At 40.0% G+C, this 18,546-nt stretch overlaps 1 protein-coding gene across 1 annotated transcript; it reads left to right on the top strand.

Moving 5' to 3' along the window:
* The first annotated feature begins 507 nt into the window (after positions 1-507).
* LOC148049888 (vomeronasal type-2 receptor 26-like) lies at positions 508-15,787 on the top strand. Its single transcript, XM_087705100.1, has 4 exons — positions 508-719; positions 1,470-1,761; positions 2,589-2,805; positions 14,790-15,787. The coding sequence occupies exons 1-4, from the start codon at positions 508-510 to the stop codon at positions 15,692-15,694; spliced, it is 1,626 nt and encodes a 541-aa protein (XP_087561226.1). The 3' UTR covers positions 15,695-15,787.
* Positions 15,788-18,546: the final 2,759 nt, after the last annotated feature.

The raw sequence follows: 18,546 nt of genomic DNA, 5'->3' as shown, positions 1-18,546 counted from the left end.
CACTTCACCATGACTCCATCGGCTCTGTGCATTACAAGAAACACAAACATGCTGCTTTTTTTCCATTCTGGTGTATGAGAAGCTATTGCTACTTGGGTAGAACAATTGCTTTCCCTTGCAATTATCAGAAATACAGTAATTCTTCGGGTATTCCCTGTGGATTTCTTGACACACATTTATCTCTTCTAAGATAAAACCTGCTTTAAAATATATGTCTGAGTTCTCCAAGCGGGGCCAAAACATGTCACTTTAGCTGTCTTGGAACAAGCTCACTCCTGGGTCGAAGAGACTCACATGACTTTTTTTCCTCTATGGTCACAGCCCCAAACACAGCTAAGAAGAAGCATTGTTGATATAAATTTCTCTTGGCGCCATTCAGGTGGCACAGGTGGTGACTGCTCTGCTAAAGGTCCAGTGAGATTTCAGAAGCAACCTTCAAATCAGTTTCTGCATAAACCTTGATTTCTGTTCTAGGAGGGAAGGTGATAAGAATGACAGGCAGGAGTCATGCTGATGCTGATGCTGATGCTCTTCTGGCTCCTGGCTCCAACTACACTGAAAAGGCTACGCACCATATGTGTCTGCAGGAGTTTTAGCGGCTTAGATGAAAGCTACTATAGGCCTGGTGATCTCATTATTGGTGGGAATTTGCCCTTGGGAACCATTTTAGAGACTCCTGTCATAGACTTTAATACACTGAATCTTCCTTTCAGTACTGGGTAAGTTTCAGCTGGAGGGAAAACATGCATGATAATTATTCTCTTTGCTTTAAATTTAGGGACTTCTTTTCAGAAATACTTCTAATATTTGTACTGCCCTGGTTTAGTGCACATGTTGTGCTTTTCTCAACAAATTACCAAGCTCTTAAAATCGGTTGGAATTCTCAGTCTCTTCATCAGGAAGATGATAAACCACAAAAATGAAGATGGGAGCTGTGCTGGCCTAGTGAAGAAGTCAAATTATAATATTAATCTGAAGAGTAACTTGTGGTAGAAAATTCAAATAAAAGCTCAGCACTCTTCAAGTTTTGGGGAGTTGCAAAAATCCCTCTCAGTTTGGAATCAGCCGTGCTGATGAATAAAAGCCTTCATTAAATCTATGAGGTGACCCCCCCCCCACTGTAGTCGTGTGCTCAGCAATCCTTATCCCACCTGGAGAAGCTGCTCCAAGAGAGCAGCTTAAATAATTACGGTGAAAGGGGGGCAATTGGAAAGGATTGCAGCCACTGCAGCAATGTGAATATGGCAGGGATGATCGAGACTATAAAACAATCCATAATTTCCATATAAAGGCTTGTCTCCTTTCTCACAAAGTCATCCAACTTTAGCCAAAGGAAAAGCTTTGAAAAAATCCCCAACCAATACAATTTGGGAGTTTCTTCCCCCAAAAGTCCCCCCAAACAGTGAAGCAAACTCTATAGCCATGCACAAGATTTCCTGTCATGTTCTCCAATGTTTTTCTCACTACAGAATCATCACCAGTTATTACCAGCAGTTCCTTGCACTGATGTTTGCAGTCTCCGAAGTCAATACGGATTTTCTTCTGCTCCCCAACATCACCCTTGGCTTCCACATCTATGGCCATTACCAGTGGGAGATATTTATTTCCTTAGACAGCCTCTCCATGCTCTCCTCACGAGGCCAAGTGGTTCCAGGTTACAAATGTGATCATCCGGACATCCTGCTGTCGGTCATTGGTGGTCTCAGTGCCAAATCCTCACAACTGATGGACTCCATCTTTAGCATTTTTAAGGTCCCACAGGTAAGAGAGCTCTCTTGGATACAGTGTGGAATAGACAAAGGTCAAAAGCACACAGAGAAGCCAAAGATGAAACTAAAGGTAGTTTTGGGGGGGTTGGGGAGCATATAATGAACTTTAGACTCTTAAAGGGTAGCCATCATTTTAGTGTCATTTATTTGATGTATCGGGTTGTTGGTTTCTTCTCTTGTCTTCCAATGTATCACAACCAATGGAAATAGCTAAGAAGGAGAGACAAAAAGAAAGGAAAAAAGGTTAACAAATCAATAGACCACTACAAAACTGGAAAATGTTTAAAAGATAGAAATATGAGATAGACTATACCAAATAAATATTATACAAAATGACTTAAATGTAGTAAAAATGGTCATATATAGAATATAGAGATTATTATATATAGAATGAAAACAATGTATGAAATAATGTAAATGCACAAATATACAAAGCTATAGTTATAAAAGGTTTACTTGTATAGATAAAAAAATCACAACAGATATGTAAAAAAATGTAATGTGTTGCAAAGATATGAAGTTTGTACAAACAAAATAAAATATTTTTTAAAAAAACAGCTAAGAAGAGAAGAAGATTAAGTGTGCCAATCAAAGTGAGTCAGTGTGACTGCGAGGGCCATCAACCACACAATGGTCACTACTAAAGTCAGCATACAACTTTGACTTGGTCTTTGAAAAAAAGAATCTCTTTTTCTCCAGCTGGGTGTTGGCTTTGAGTTCTCTCAGGGAGAGAGAAGAGTTTATCCTTCCTTCTTCCGGATTAATCCCAGTGACTTTCCTCAGTATGTGGGTTTAGTCCAGCTGCTCCTGCATTTCCAGTGGAACTGGGTTGGGCTTCTGGCCCCTGAAGATGACAATGGAGAACGTGTCATCTCAACTCTGATGCCGATGCTCCAGAAGAAGGAGATCTGCCTGGCCTTCACTCTAATGCTGAAATTGGATGATGTTCAAATCATTACGAAAAAGTTAGTTCTCAATTTCCATACCTGGTCTAAAGCAGAAGTGTTTATTGTGTTTGGAGACTTCACTATTACCAGTAATGTAGTAATGACGGTAGATTATTTTGGAAAACTCAGAAAAGTATCCTTAATTAAAGTTTATATCTTCACTTCACATTGGAAAATTGGCGTGGAAGAATCTGAAAAAACATTGCAATTTATAAAGAGTTTGCATGGGGTCCTGCATTTTAGGGACCACTCTGGGGATGTCTCTGAATTCAGCAAGTTCCTCCTGTCTTTAGACCCCTTGAACCCCCAAGGAGATGTCTTTCTCCCTCAATGGTGGGAAAGAGTCTTTGGCTGCAAGATCCATAAATCAGGAAAGATCCCTCCAAAGGGGGAAAAACAATGTACAGGAAAGGAGAATCTTCAGAATCTGCCCAATTACACTTTGGAGACAAGAATGACAGGTGAAAGTTACAATATCTACAATGCCATTTATGCTCTGGCACATGCTTTGCATGCAATGTATGGATCCAGAGTCCGACCAATGAGGGTTGGAAAGAGGATCTCAGACATCCAGTCATGGCAGGTAATTTCTGTGGCTTTTGACTCAGTCCGCTTAGTTCGGAAGCTCCCCATATGAATTTCTTCTGCTCCTGATTAAATGTCTTCATACTCTCATAGCAATTCATCTGAGACCCTGCCCTTTTTCTTAAGTTTACCATTTGTTGTGCTACTCAGCTTGCTGTGTGAAAAGAGCTTCAGATTAACAATGGATGGAAATTAACCAAGGAGAGAAGCAACGTAGAACTAAGGGGAACTTTCTTAATGAACAGTTTACATTTAGAAGTTGTGGGTGCCCCATTGCTGGAATCATTGAAGAAGAGGCAGGATTGCCACTTGTCTAAAACTGTAGAGGGTCTGTTGCTTGAGAAGGGGGTTGGACTAGAAGACCTTCAATGTCCCTTCCAATACTGTGATTCTGTTTCTATGACAACCACAGCACAGAGCAAGATTCAAAGTGATCCTGATGGGTTCCTGGTCTGAAATTCATCAGAATTCCCTGCATCAAAGGCTAAAATGTTGGACCTCTCTGAATAGTAAAGTGACCAACCAGGTCAGATGCTTCCTTCCACAGGGCCCAGTGGATCAAACCTGGTTCCAGCTGGATCCTTATTGTCATTGCCTTTGACAATAAGCTGGAGAAAACCAGTGGAATTTTCTGTGGTTCTAATAGAAATGATTTATTCATTTCAAACATTAATTCATCAGTTAACAAGACCTTGGGCCAAGTAACTATTTGAAAGTCTATGTGGCCATGCCTCACAAGGGGAAAAGCCTAAAATTAAATTTAGATTGTGGAACTAAAATTTTTGTTTTTTGGTGAAATTGGAGATGGAAACCATGACAAAGGGGAAACTTTTAGTTTCAGAGTTACATACACCAGGGAAGTGCAGTCACTAGAGGCAAGGGAGGCAGAGCCTCACCAGTCTCCTCAGGAAAAAGAAAGAAATTTAAATATATTTTTTAAATAATTAAAGCCAAGATAGTTGCTACCAGATTCCAGGTCACAGTGGCTTGGTGTCTGCTTAATGTTAACCAAAGCAGGAGGCGAGAGAACTCGGGGCCTCTTTTCCATAAGGAATTTTTCGCCTTCTAAAAGTTAATAAAGAGTTAAAAGGCAAAGAAGTTCAGATGGAAACGAGGCACTAATTCTCCCGCCTCCTGATCTGCAAGCAGCCAATCATGTCTTCTTGAGCACGCTTACGTTGGGCGGGGCGTGCTTCAGAGGAGAGAGGAGTGGGAGAGAAGGAGGAGGCTGCCTCTTTGCTGCAGACCTGGGCGCTTGGCGGCTCCCGTGATGCAAAGTGCCCCACCATCCCTGATGCTGCCGCCCGCTGCCCCGGCCTGCTTCTCCAGGCTCCGCCGCTGGAAGTCCCGGATCGCCTCTGGGATAAGGCTGGGTGAGAAGCAGAGCAAAGCTTCTCTGTGGCCTCCCGGCACTGCACAGAGGCTCTCACAGGAGCACGTGTCAGCAGCCGGCGGCCTGGAGCGGCCCCAGTTGCGAGACAAGCAAGCGCTTAAAGCAGCCGCTGCCGCCGCCACCACCCCTCCTTCACCCGGCGGAGCGGTGGCGGCGGCAGCGGCAACTTTAAGTGCTCCCTCGTCTCACAGCCGGGGCCGCTCCGGGCCACCGGCCGCTAACACATGCTCCTTTTTTTTATATATAAATTATTTTTATTTTTTGTTACATAGACAACAATGGGAAAGGGAGAGGATGGAAAGAAAAAAAAGGGGGGGAGGGAATACCCATCTTCACATACAATATGTCGTTTAATCACAGGTGCATCCCTACTAAGTTTATACATCCCGTATCTCTCTATTGTATATTTAATAAGCACCACAATAAGCTAGGGTTTAAAAAACAAAAAACAACAAAATAAAACAAGGGAGAAAGGAAGAAAAAAAAGGGTGGGGGAAGGGGGGAGGCCAAAAAGGACAAAAAAAAGGTTCAAGAAGGAAAAGGGGAAAAAAAGGTGGGGGGAGGGGGGGAGGCCAAAAAGGACAAAAAAAGGTCCAAGAAGGAAAGGGAAAAAAACAAAACAAAACAAAAACAAAAACAAAAAGAAAAAGAAAAAAGAAAAAAAACCATCATCCCATGCAGCATGTCGTTTGATTACAGTTGTTTTAACATCTACATCTTCAAATAATGTTTACCATCTCAGATATTTCCTCTAATGTAACTAAAGGTCTCATTTTCCTTCTACCATATATATTCAGTTAACATTAGCATTGTTTTCCCCCAGAGAATATACTTCTATTCATTGTTAATCTTGCATTTCATACCTTCAAACAGAGATCTTATTCCTTCATTGTTCAACAAGGCATCGCTGCCTATATATACCAGTTTTCATTTGTTCCCCTATTAGAATTGCCTTATCAGCAGCGAAATATCATTATAGTAAGTTCTTAACCTTATACATTATATCACCAGACCTTATATTAATACTTCCTTATATCATTGTTGAATTATTTCATAGCATAATTATATCATCATTTACTTTTTCCAACTAAGGCATAAGTGTATCATTTTTCATTTCCAAAGTTTTTTTTCCCCTTAGCCATTGATAAAACAAGTCCCATATCTTATAAAATTGTTCATCCTCTTGCTCTCTAATTTCAAATGTCAATTTATTCATTTCGGCACAGTCCATTATTTTTCGAATGATTTCTTCCTCTTTTGGTATTGTTTCATTTTTCCATTTTTTTGCAAATACAATTCTGGCTGCTGTTACAACATTTACAATCAAATATTTTAAGTCTTTGTTGTAGGTTTCTGGTAAAATTCCCAATAAAAAGACCTCTGGTTTAAAGTCTATTTGTTTGTGTATCATTTTCTTCAACCACATGTGGATTTTAGTCCAGTATCTTTTGGCTTCAGTGCAAGTCCACCACATGTGGTAGTATGAGCCAGGTATCTGGTGACATTTCCAACACTTTTCTGATTTATTCTTGAACATTCTTGCGATTCTGGTCGGGGGTAGATGCCACCTGTAAAACATCTTATACAAGTTTTCTCTATATGCAGTAGACATTGTCATTTTGTAATTTTGAGACCACAATTTCTGCCAATTCTCTAAATCAATCCCATACTTAAAATTTTTCCCCCAAGCAATCATAGTTTCTTTAACTTGTTCTTCATGCAATTTAAACTCCAATAAATATCCATATAGTTTTTTAATTACTTTTTCATCGGTACCTGTTAGAATTTTGTCTAGCTCAGTCATTTTATTATAGAGACCTTTAGTTTTTCTATCTTCATTATATCTAGATTGTATCTGTACATATGAATACCAGTTCATTTCCATCCCTTCTTGCTTCAACTCTTGACTAGATTTGAGCTCACCCTCTGCATTCAATAATTCTATATATCTAACTGTTTGTTCCTTTTTATGTATTATCGGATACGAGAATGCTTCAATTGTTGATGTCCAGACTGGAATTTTTAAATAATGTAATTTTTTAATCTTTTCCCAATATAACAACAACGCCTCCCTTATATAATGTCTTCTAAAATAACCATGTGGTTTAGTTCCCTTATACCATAAGAAAGCATGCCATCCCAACAGCAAATCGTGACCTTCTACGTTCAATAATCTAGAGTTTTTTAATGATATCCACTCCTTAATCCACATCAGGTTTGCTGTCTGATAGTATAGCTCCCAATCGGGTAAACCAAAACCTCCTCTTGATCTAACATCTTGTAGTAATTTAAGCTTTATTCTAGCTTTTTTCCCTTGCCAAATAAATTTCAAAACTATTTTATTTAAGTCTAGAAAAAAATCCTTACCCAGTCTAATTGGGATTGTCTGAAACAGATATAGAATTCTAGGTAGAATGTTCATTTTAATTGTGGAAATTCTTCCCATCATTGATAAATGTAAGTTTCCCCATTTCTCCAAATCGATTGCTATTTGTCGTTTTAATCTGGTATAATTATCCTCTTTAAGAGTGCTACATCTAGGTGATAAATGTATCCCCAAATATTTAATCTTACTTGTGTTTTGAATCTGCAACATTTCTGACAACTGATCCTTTTGTGTAGCTGGGATATTCTTTGTCATGATCTTTGTTTTATCTTTGTTTATTTTCAAGCCTGCTACTTCTCCATATTCCTCTATTCTTTCTAACAATTTGGGTGCGGTTTCTAATGGATCTTCAAGAATGAAAACTAAGTCGTCTGCGAACGCTTGCAGTTTATACTCTTCTCTCTTAATTTTCATTCCTCTTATTTCTTCTTCTTCTCTGATCTTTCTATTTAAGACCTCTAGTGTTAGGACAAAGAGTAGCGGTGATAGTGGGCAGCCTTGTCTTGTACCTCTCTTTATTTCAATCGGTTCTGTTAGTTCTCCATTTACCATTATCTTTGCTGCTTGTTTCTGGTATATCGTTCGTATACTTTGAGTGAATTTCTTGCCAAAGTTCATCTGCTCCAGTTGCAAAAACATAAACTGCCAATTCACATTATCAAAGGCCTTCTGCGCATCGAGGAACATCAGTGCCAATTGTTTTTCTGGGTGGGCCTCATAGTATTCCAAGGTATTCAAAATTATTCTCATATTGTCTTTGATTTGTCTTTTAGGTAAAAAGCCATTTTGATCTGAATGGATGAAGCCATTTAAGTATTTTTTAAGTCTCTCAGCTAGTATAGATGCAAATAGCTTGTAGTCTGAGTTTAATAAAGAAATTGGTCTATAATTCTTGATTTGTGTTGAATCAGTCTCTTCCTTGGGTAGTAATGTGATATACGCTTCTGACCATGACTTCGGTATTTGGTTCTCAGTCATCACTTCATTCATGACTTGTAAGAGTGGGAGGGTCAATATTTCTTCAAATGTTCTGTAGAATTCCATGGGCAGACCATCTGGTCCTGGGGCTTTCCCATTATTTTGTTTTTTAAGTGCCTCTGTTAGTTCCATCATTGTTATTTTTCTTTCTAGCATTGTTCTAGTTTCATCTGGTACCTGGGGGAGATTGGCATCTTGTAGATACTTTTTGACTCGTCCCTCCTCCACCTTCTCTTGTTCATAGAGTTTAACGTAGTAATCATGTATAATATTTTTTTTTCGGTATTTCCATATTGAATTTCTCCTTGTTTGTCTCTTAGTTGTAGTATTTTCTTTGTTTCTCTCTCTTTTTTCATCTTATATGCTAACCACCTGCCTGGTTTGTTCGCATTTTCAAAATAATTCTGTTTGGCACCTCTAATTTTTTGTGCCAGTTCTTCCTTTTCTAATAGGTCCATTTTGTGTTTAATTATGTCCATCTTTATTTTAACATCTTTTTTTTGTGGTGCTCTCTGTAGGTCTCTTTCAAGTATTTTATAGTCATTGTCTAAGGCTTTATGCATTTGTCTTTTTTTTGAGTTTCTCTTCCTTGTGTAGTCTATTGTCAAACCTCTGATAACAGCCTTCATTGTGTCCCAGAGATTCTGCAACGACGTATCTTCTTTCCTATTTTCTTTTTAAAAAAGGACTAGCTCTTTTTCCATTTTTTGTACAAACTCTTTTTCTTTCAATATAGTGTTATTTAGTGTCCATCTAGATCTTGCCCTTTGTCCTTTCCATTTAATTAAAATTGGATTGTGGTCCGCCCAGGTGCTAGCTTCGATCTCAATTTCTTTTATGTTGGAGCTCAACTCCGCTGAGACCCATATCATATCTATTCTAGAGAGTGAAGAATGTCTATTTGAGTAGAAGGTATATTGTTCTTTTTTAACGTTTCTTTCTCTCCATATATCTTTTAAATTTAGTTCATCTGTCATCCTAAAAAAAGATTTCGGCAAAGGCTTCCTATTTAATTTTTTTGTTTTATGTGTTTTATAGTCCATATTTTGATTCACAGTGCCATTAAAGTCTCCCATCATACAAATATCAGCATAGTCTAGTTCCAAAACTTTTTTGTGTAGTTTTTTGTAGAATTCATCTTGTTTTTCATTAGGGGCATAGATTCCAATTAGGAGTGTCTTTTTGGTATCCATAATTTCCACCATCAAAATTCTTCCCTCTTCCTCTGCGTATACTACTTTTGTTGGGATGTTGCCTTTAATATAGAAGACCACTCCTCTTTTCTTACAATTTGCCAATGATGAAAACATTTTCCCAAGCTTTGGTTGAGTTAGTAAATGTTCATATTTCTTTTGAATATGTACTTCTTGCAGACAGATTATGTCAAGTTGTAACTTCTCTAATTTATGGAATACTTTCTTCCTTTTAGTTACTGAATTGAGTCCATTAATGTTAATTGTAATCATTTTTCTTTCTTCCATGTTTATACTTTATATACAGGGTTTATCGCTCTAGTGGATCTAGGTTCTCGTTTTTCTTTGCGGCTCCCATTCCCTATCTCCCCTTCTTTCTCACTTCCACCTACTGCTCCTTCTATTTTTTTCGGTCGCGGTTACAGGTGGTTCCAGTATTTGTATCACTGCATCGTCTTTCCCAGCTTTCTCCGCCGTTTCTCTAAAGTATTCTTCGTAGAAAGCTTCTGCCTTCTCAGTTGTATCTATCCTGTGTCTTTGTCCTTGCCAAGTACATAATAAACCTTCCGGTATGAGCCATCTGTAGTTAACACCTTTTTTATCAATACTTTGGTCAGAAATTGATATTCTCTTCTCCTCTCTCTCACCTCTCTTGGGATTTGTTTGAGTACTACAATCTCCTTTCCTTTATATTCTAATTTTCTATCTCTCATTTTCTGTAGGATTTGTGATTTAATTGTTTTCTTAGTAAATCTTACATGCACTTCCCTTGGAAGAGCATTTCTCATTGCATACCTTGTGTATACTCTAAAAGTCTCATCGATTGTTTCTTTTATTTGGTCCTGGGACATCCCCAGAACATCTATCAAAATATTTGAAATTATCTGAACTAAGTCCTCTCCTTTTTCTTCTTCTATGTTTTGGAATCTTAAAAAAAATTCAGACCTGTCCATCTCCCATCTTAATATTCCACTGCTCTCTCTTTCTACATCACTTAGTCTGATCTCTAGCTTTTCAGTTTTCTTCTCTCCTTCTTGAATCTTATTTTCAATTTTTTGAATCCTATTTTCATATTTCAGCATCCAGTTGTGTATACGTTCTACTTTTCCTTCCATATTATCAACTTTTTGCACTATGCTTTGATTTTGTTGTTCCATTGCCTCCATTTTTTTTACAAGGGTATCGTTTCCTGCTTGCATTTTCTGCATCATTTGTATAAGTGTTTCAAAGTTGGCTTCCTTCTCTTTTTCCTGATGGGACATCATCTGTGTTGTCCTCTGGCCTCCCGCAGGTGAGGGGGCAGGGGTTGATGTAAAGCCAGAGGCAACTGCTTTTCTACTCATAGCCAATTAGTATTAGAGGGTGGAGGGTTATAAGTATAGTGGATTAAGTACGTAAAGTACACAGAGGAGAGGGGGGAGATAAGAAAGGGGGGGAAGAGAAAGGGAAGGAAAAGAGAGAAGGGAGAGAAAAGGAAGGAAAGAAGAGGAAACTTTTTTTTTGTTTCAAGGATGAAATGCAGTAGAGTGCAATAAAATATATATATATATATATATAAGTAAGAGAGTATGAAATAGTAAAAAAAAAAAAAAGGAAGATACCCCCCCTCCAAAAAGGGGAGAAGGGGTGCTTCAGTTACAAGTGAGAAAAGAAAGAAGCAGAAAAAATGTAAATAGTCAAGAGGTGATCCAAAGGTTAAAAAGAATAATCAAAACAGAGAAGAAGAAAAAAATGTAAAAGATCAAAAGGTCGATGGTGATGAACAAAAAAGAAAAACTCGGTGTCGATATCTCCACAGCCGGTAATATGAGAATGGTGTTGGGAGATGAAAGGATGTCAACAAGCTAAAACAAATGATTTTTTCCGGACTCTTTTTTCCCCCCCTAAGATAAGGGTCTCTTCAAGGTCACGCTCAGCTTTGCTGTTTTATCTCACAGTTTCCCAGCTGCGTAAACACGTAAATCAAGTGCATTACAGGGGGGATTTTAATAACAAAGTTCGAGTCCACAAGATGGCAGTGTTGGCTTGTAGTTTGTAATTTACAGCTTGTTTTAGTCCGTTCCGTTTGTTAATTACTAATTGTTAAAAAAAAAGACAAACATCAAAAGGGCTAAAAGGCAACGAAGAAAAACAAACCAAAAAAAAAAAAACCAGATCTTCAAAGCACTTTAAGTTTAAGATTTAGTGCCCCAATAGATTCAAAGTTAAAGGTGTCGACAACAAAGAGAAGGAACGCAAAAAGCCGATTCAAATTACAGGAAAGTCCAGCACGGCTTCCAGGAATTAAAAAAAAAGGAACAGAAAAATAAACTTCCAAATGGCAAACATTTATCACCGCCGCTTTTCTCACTTATTGGCCTTATTTTAAACTAAGTTTCCAAATTTAGGGTGTTCTCTTTCCAACAAAAAAAAGGATTTAAAACTCACATCAAACGACATGCTCATATTCAGCTCTCTCTCTGGGTCTTTGCAGTTGTAGTCGGCATTGAGCCGATCCGGAAGTCACTGGATTAGGAAGGCTTTCCTTAGGTTCCCAGAGATTTTGCGAACATCTCTGGGACCACTGGAGTTCCTCCCACGTCACTGTCTCTTCGGGACAGCTTAGATTCAAAAGAATCCTCCAAAAAAGACTCCGGTATAGATGGTCATTCAGGAAATGCCTGAAAGTCCGTCTTCTCACTGCTAAGCCCTGCCTTCTCTCCCCCGACACATGCTCCTGTGAGAGCCTCTGCATAGTGCCGGGAGGCCGCGGAGAAGCTTCGCTCCGTTTCTCACTCAGCCTTCCCCCAGAGGCGATCCGGGACTTCCAGCGGCAGAGCTTGGAGAAGCAGTGGACGCAGGCCGGGACAGTGGGGGGGCCACGGGGCACTTTGCATCGCGGGAGCCACCAAGCGCCTTTGCTGCAGACCCAGGCACTTGGTGGCTCCCGCGATGCAAATCCCCCCCCCCCCCGCCGAGGCCGACCACTGCCCTGCTGAGCTGTTTCACAAAAGGATGCCCAGCTGAGCCTCCCCAGGTATAAACCTCACCGCACGTCACTGACATACACCTAATTCCTCAGATCACCATCAAGAGATGGAACTAGTTTATCAAATATAAACCCATGTTCTCAAGATGGCCATCATGTTATGATAGAAGCCATGATGTCTCATTTGTAGCTCTGTCTGGTGGTTGTCATAGAAACAGAATCACAGTATTGAAATAGACATTGGAGGTCATCTAGCCCAAATACTCCAATTTCTGAAAGTCTCCTTTCTTTCAGATTCTTGCCTATTTGAGGACCATCCAGTTCAACAACAGTGCTGGAGATGAAGTCTCCTTCTCAGAAGATGGACTGGGATCTGCTCGTTATGATCTTCTCAACTGGGTTCTCTTCCCCAATAGATCCTTTGTCCCCATAAGAGTTGGGCATGTAAATCCTGAGGCTCCCCCAGGTCAGAATTTCACCATTAAATCTGATGGAATCATCTGGGCCACCAAGGTGAGCTGAAAGGAAATGTTGTAAGTTCAGGGAAAGATTCATTCTCTTCCTGAGATGCAGAACATCTTCCTAACTTGAAAAATTATCAATTGAGTCAGAATTTATGGCAGTCGTTTGGTGAAAAATCTCCTATGCATGTAACACATTTAAGCTCTGATGTATGTCATTCCACAAAGGTTTAGGCTTGGGAACACTGTTTCCTTGAAACATAGGATTCAATTACAGCCAGCAACAATTATTTCCATGGACCATTGTTGTATCATCACAGTTCTTTCTTTTATGAAATCCTCTCATCCCATCACAAGCCTTCCTGTGCAGGCAGAGACTCACCATCCAATCTCCCACATCTATGGGTGTGTCAGGAATGCCCCTGGCCTGGTTACCCCAGGACTGTTCCTGATTTCTGATAGACAGTGGCAATGTATTTCTTTAGAAAAGATTCTGATCATAGAAGTAGGAATAAGGAAGGGAAATAGGAAAGGGAAAAGAATGGATGCAGCAGGTTCACGGCTTAGGTCATCTAAAGTCTTTCTCTTTTCTCTTCCAGAAGGTGCCCTTTGCCAGGTGTGGCATGAAGAGGTGCCATGCAGGAGAGAGGAGAAGAGTTCCAGAGGGCCAGCCGGTTTGCTGCTACCAATGTGATGCTTGTCCAGAAGGGACCTTTTCTAATCAGACAGGTAGAGCAGACTTCAAATGTTCATCTTCCATAATCAAGGAAGACATTCATTAAATCAATATATATATTTGTTATTGTATCATTTTTGATAAGATTGACAGGCACTCACACTTTTCAGTAGAACTTTCAGTTTAGAGATCTGTTCTGACCTGCTCCTCCATCCAGTAACGAATGCCGAGACAAGCATAACTGGAATGTACTTTAATAGCAAGAAACCAAAACCTTGGTGGCTGAAAGCCAAGCATAACAAACAGATAAGGACCTTGGCAGCAACTCAGACAAACCTTGGCAGCAATCCAGCCTGCCAATCTAGTTACCAAAGTTCTCCAACTTTTAGTCAATGTGTTGACTTCTGCAAGAGGGGCGTGTGCCCCTCTTTTTATAGTCTGGAGAGGAGCCTAATGACCACTGGCTGGGTGCAATTACCTCCTGTACTTGCGCAACTGTTCCTGATGCCTATTAGCTCTTCGGTGCCGGGCATCCAGGAACAACTCACTGCTGGCATCCAGATCACTCTCCCTTGTCTCCTCCCAACTGGTCCAAGGTTCAGGAACCTCCTGATGGCCAACCAGCCTCTCTGCGCCCTTCTCAGAGTCGGAACCCTGTCCAGGGTCCTCCACATCTTCCAGAGCCGACTCATAGGGCCCCTCACTGTCGGAGTCTGGTGGCAGCTCCAACAGCTCCTGCTGGGCCACAACAGAGATCTAAACTCCCCTGGCCACAGAGACCACCTTTCCTGGCCCACCTTTCACATCCAATTGGGAAACCAACTTCCAATCTTTTCCTGAGGAAGTGGAGTGTATAGTCCACACTTTAATTTTTATTATTTAGAATATGCTCCTTCCTCAACACTACCAACCTCTGAGGAAATAGACCTGCCAGGGAAAGAGGACATTCAACAATCTATGTCCCTTTGATAGAGCAGGAGGGATCAAAAACATCTGAATGAACACATTTGAAGATTACAAATCTTCAGTTTACAAAGCAAAGAGGTTAAGGCAGGGGTAATGTACACATAAACAAAACAACAGCATTCCTGGATAACAGATTGGTTCTTCTTCTGTGGGTTCCATTATAAAGTGAGGGGAAAAAACAGGCAGTAATCTCAAACTAAAACCCACATTATTCATGGAAATGCAGTGGATGGATAGTTGGTACTGAAGGAATCCTTGTCTCTGGCTAATCTATCTCCAGGATCATCATAAAGAAAGGATGATTTGCTCTTTTTGATGCCCAATAAATTGCTCAGTGGATTCTTTCATCACTCCCTTTGTGGGTAGGTCATTAAGAGAAAGGCAACACTCATATCATTTATGCGGGGGGGGGATAATGTGCATGGTAGTTGCTGAATAAATCCTTAGACAAAGATTTTTGATTTCAGATGCAGCTCACTGTGAATCCTGCCCAGAAGACCAATTTCCCAACAAGGACAAGGACCAATGCATTGCCAAGAAGGTCCACTTCCTTGCCTATCAAGACACCCTGGGATACATCTTAGTTTTTCTTGCTCTTTTTCTCTCAATGATCACATCTGCAGTCCTGGTGATTTTCTATAAACACCATGACACACCAATTGTCAAGGCCAACAACCGAGACCTCACTTACATCCTCCTGGTCTCCCTATTGCTTTGCTTCCTCTGTTCCTTCCTCTTCATTGGTCAACCAGGGAAGGTCACCTGTCTCTTCCAACAATCTGCCTTTGCAATTCTCTTTTCCCTTGCAGTTTCCTCTGTGTTGGCAAAAACTGTCATGGTGGTTCTGGCTTTCATGGCCACCAAGCCAGGGAACAGGACAAGGAAACTCTTAGGAAAACCACTGACCAACTCCATTGTCTTAGCTTGTCCCCTGATTCAAGCAGTTCTTTGTGCCACCTGGCTGGGAACCTCTCCCCCTTTTCCTAACTTGGACTTCAACTCCCTATTTGGAGAAATCATCTTGGAATGCAAGGAAGGCTCAGCTTTAATGTTCTACATTGTCCTCGCCTACCTAGGTTTTTTGGCTTTCATCAGTTTCACAGTGGCATTTTTAGCTAGGAAATTGCCTGACAGTTTTAATGAAGCCAAATTCATTACTTTTAGCATGCTGGTCTTTTGCAGTGTTTGGATCACTTTCCTCCCCACCTACCTGAGCACCAAAGGGAAGTCCATGGTGGCTGTGGAGATCTTCTCCATTTTGGCATCTGGGGCTGCTCTCTTGGCTTGTATCTTTTTCCCAAAATGCTACATTATTCTACTGAGGCCGGATCTAAATTGTAGAGAAAATATAGTAAGGAACAAGAATTTCTAACTAATGCAACAATTGGCCTCATTTATGTTTTTGAGGCATATTTAGAATGTGATAAAATTTCTAAAATATGATAACATGGAGGATGAATTTTTCCATTAAAATGTTTCTATCAAGTGCTGTAATATAGCTGTGGTCAACAACAATCACTCAGCCTTTTTATTTTATACTTCCTTATTTTGTCTGGCCTCCAGAAAACCCCTTCCTTGTTTAACAATAAAGAAATCTCAAAAATATGATAGACTCAAAAAGAATCACTAGGCTGTGACTTTAAAAGAGTTTCTTTTAGCTAATAATAATCCCAGAAAGCAATTAAGAAATGAAAGTTTTGACTTAGTGTCCATTTGAAAAACAAATTCCAAAATGGCTGATTTTCCAACAATGAAGTGAGCGGCGCTCTGACTGCTTCAAAGCACAGCTCCCGAGGCTTCCTGCATACCTCTGCTGTATGGAAGGTCATGTGGGGTGATTCTAGCACTCTCCCTAATGCAGGAGAGTCATAATAAAAGGAAGGAATGCCTGTTCCTTTTGTTAGTAAGTTGAAAACACCATAATCCAGAGAAAAACCCCTCAGGGAACCTCCCTGATCTAGTCATCAGACAGCCATCTTCACCAAAAGTCCTGCTTTCCTAATGCCATCTGCACAGCTATGCAAAAAGCTCAGAAGCCCTGGAAAAATCCTCAAAAGATAAATGCACAAAGGGTGATGGAGGTAGGGAAGGGGCCCGACCCTTTTGGAAACTTAGGGAGCAATAAAAGTCCTGCAGGTACCTAGTATGGGGGGGAAAGACCCAGCAGACAAAGCAAGATCAAAAGATATGAGGGGGTTCCATGGAGGACAGGAAGCAGAGAACAGAGCGATTCGGAGTGAGGGAGGCCTGGAAATCTTAGTTTTCTCTTTATTTATTTTCAGTCCTGCCACTTCTCCATATTCTTCTATTTTTTTATTAATTGAGATGCTGTTTCTTGTGGATCTTCCAAAATAAAAACTAAGTCATCCTTGTTTGTGCCTTTCTTAATGCTAACCTTCTCAGTCATACTTCCATTTACCATCAACTTTGCAGTTTGCTTGTAATATATCACCTTAATCATATCAATAAATCTCTCCCCAAAGTCCATGTTTTTTAATTGTGGTACATAAACTTGTGAAAAAGGAAACTAAAAGAGCAAAGCAGCCCACACCCAGATAACCATGGATTAGCACCAGACAAACAAACAGAAAACAATATCCTAGTCAAGGAACTACCAAGGGGGGGTGGGGAAACCATATGCCCATCAACATTGACAAGAAAGCTACTGGATACAAACAGGGAGCAATCCCCACCCTCACTAGCATTTGAAATGTCTGCAAGAAACAACCAAACTCATAGGACACCAAGGACTCCATAAATACGTAGATAACAGAGTGAAAATTATATTTATTTATTTATTAAATTTATATGCCGCTCTCTCACTCTACCAAGCAACTAGGTGGCTACAATTAGAATCATAAATATGAAAACATTAAATATTGAGACGGGGAGCAAAATTTATCCAATGGCACCATCACCTTTGTCAATCCACCACCCACCTCCTACATAGGACACCAGGCTAACTGCCTAAGCCAATTTTTAATAACCTTCTTGAAGACCAGAAGGGAAGGGATTGACAGAAGCAACTGGACTAGAGCCACATACTAGAGCCACATACTGAGAAAATTTAGAATGTGATAATTTTTTTAAAAAAAATGTTAACAAGGAGGAGGAACTTGTCCATTAAAGAATTCCTTCTCGAGTCCTGCAACTGGTTACAATTTACTTATGGTCTGCAACTATCATCCAGTCTTTTTTTACCATGTTTCCAAAGGGTCCTCGGTGATGTTCAGTGCTCTGATTTGATGGAAATCCTGTTCTTAAAGATTTGTTTTTTTTATTACACGGAGGAAATTTTCTCATTTTATTCCTCTTAATTTAATTTATTTATTAAGTTAGTATTTTTAATGGAAGGGTTCAGTATTAGTGTTTTTAAGAAAATAGGGTTGTTTCTTAGATATCTGAGGCTTTATAGAATTGCCAACCACTATTCCATTATTTTTGAAATGGTAGAGTTTAAACCCCCCTCACATCCAGATCTGCTATACTTCCTCCTCAATGTCAGGAAGAATTTTCCTGAGATGGATGAGCAAAGTATGTTGTACTGGTTGCAGTATTTTATCATCTCTTGTGACATTTCATCTCTTTGGCTTTCTTGGTAAACCATGGTGCTCTACGAGATCTGCATGGATAGAGAGAGGAATAATTCAACCCATGCCCAGGATCACAATCTAATTTCTTTAATGAGTATCTGTTTTTAGCAAGATCATCCAGGGCATAACTGTAATCCCAGCTTCCTAACTAAAGTCAGGAAGCATCTGTCAATCACCCAGTCCTGGGACATGTACTTTTTAAAAGATGATAACCAGCACCTTGAATGGTGTCTTGGAAGAACCTGGGAGCCACTGCAGCTCATGCAACAGAAGTTTGTCTCTGGGTGACCCTACAAATGTCCAATATTGTAAGCACCACTTCATTTTGGACCAGCTGCAGCTTTCAAGGAGTCTTCAAGGGTAGCCCCAATGCAAGAACATTGCAGTAGTCCAAGTGAGAAGCGACCAAGGCACAACTGACTTTGAGCAGAACCACCACTCCTGGGAAGTGCACAATTGCTGTGTTGATGATAGCATCTCCATTTCTATCATATGGACTCTCATCTGAGAAGTAGAAACATAGGGGGGATGTGTGCAAATCAGCCCATAAAATCTAAAGAAATCCAAACAGCTGTCTCCTACAACACCACTCTCTTATTGCTTCTATTTATTCCCCAACCAGAGAGGGGCC

Source organism: Thamnophis sirtalis, unplaced genomic scaffold, assembly GCF_051295495.1.
Source record: "Thamnophis sirtalis isolate CommonGarterSnake01/CBP01778 unplaced genomic scaffold, rThaSir2_p1.2 scaffold_1, whole genome shotgun sequence".
Lineage (NCBI taxonomy): Eukaryota > Metazoa > Chordata > Lepidosauria > Squamata > Natricidae > Thamnophis > Thamnophis sirtalis.
The sequence above is the reverse complement of the archived record's forward strand: the minus strand, read 5'-3'. Positions and strand labels throughout refer to the sequence as shown.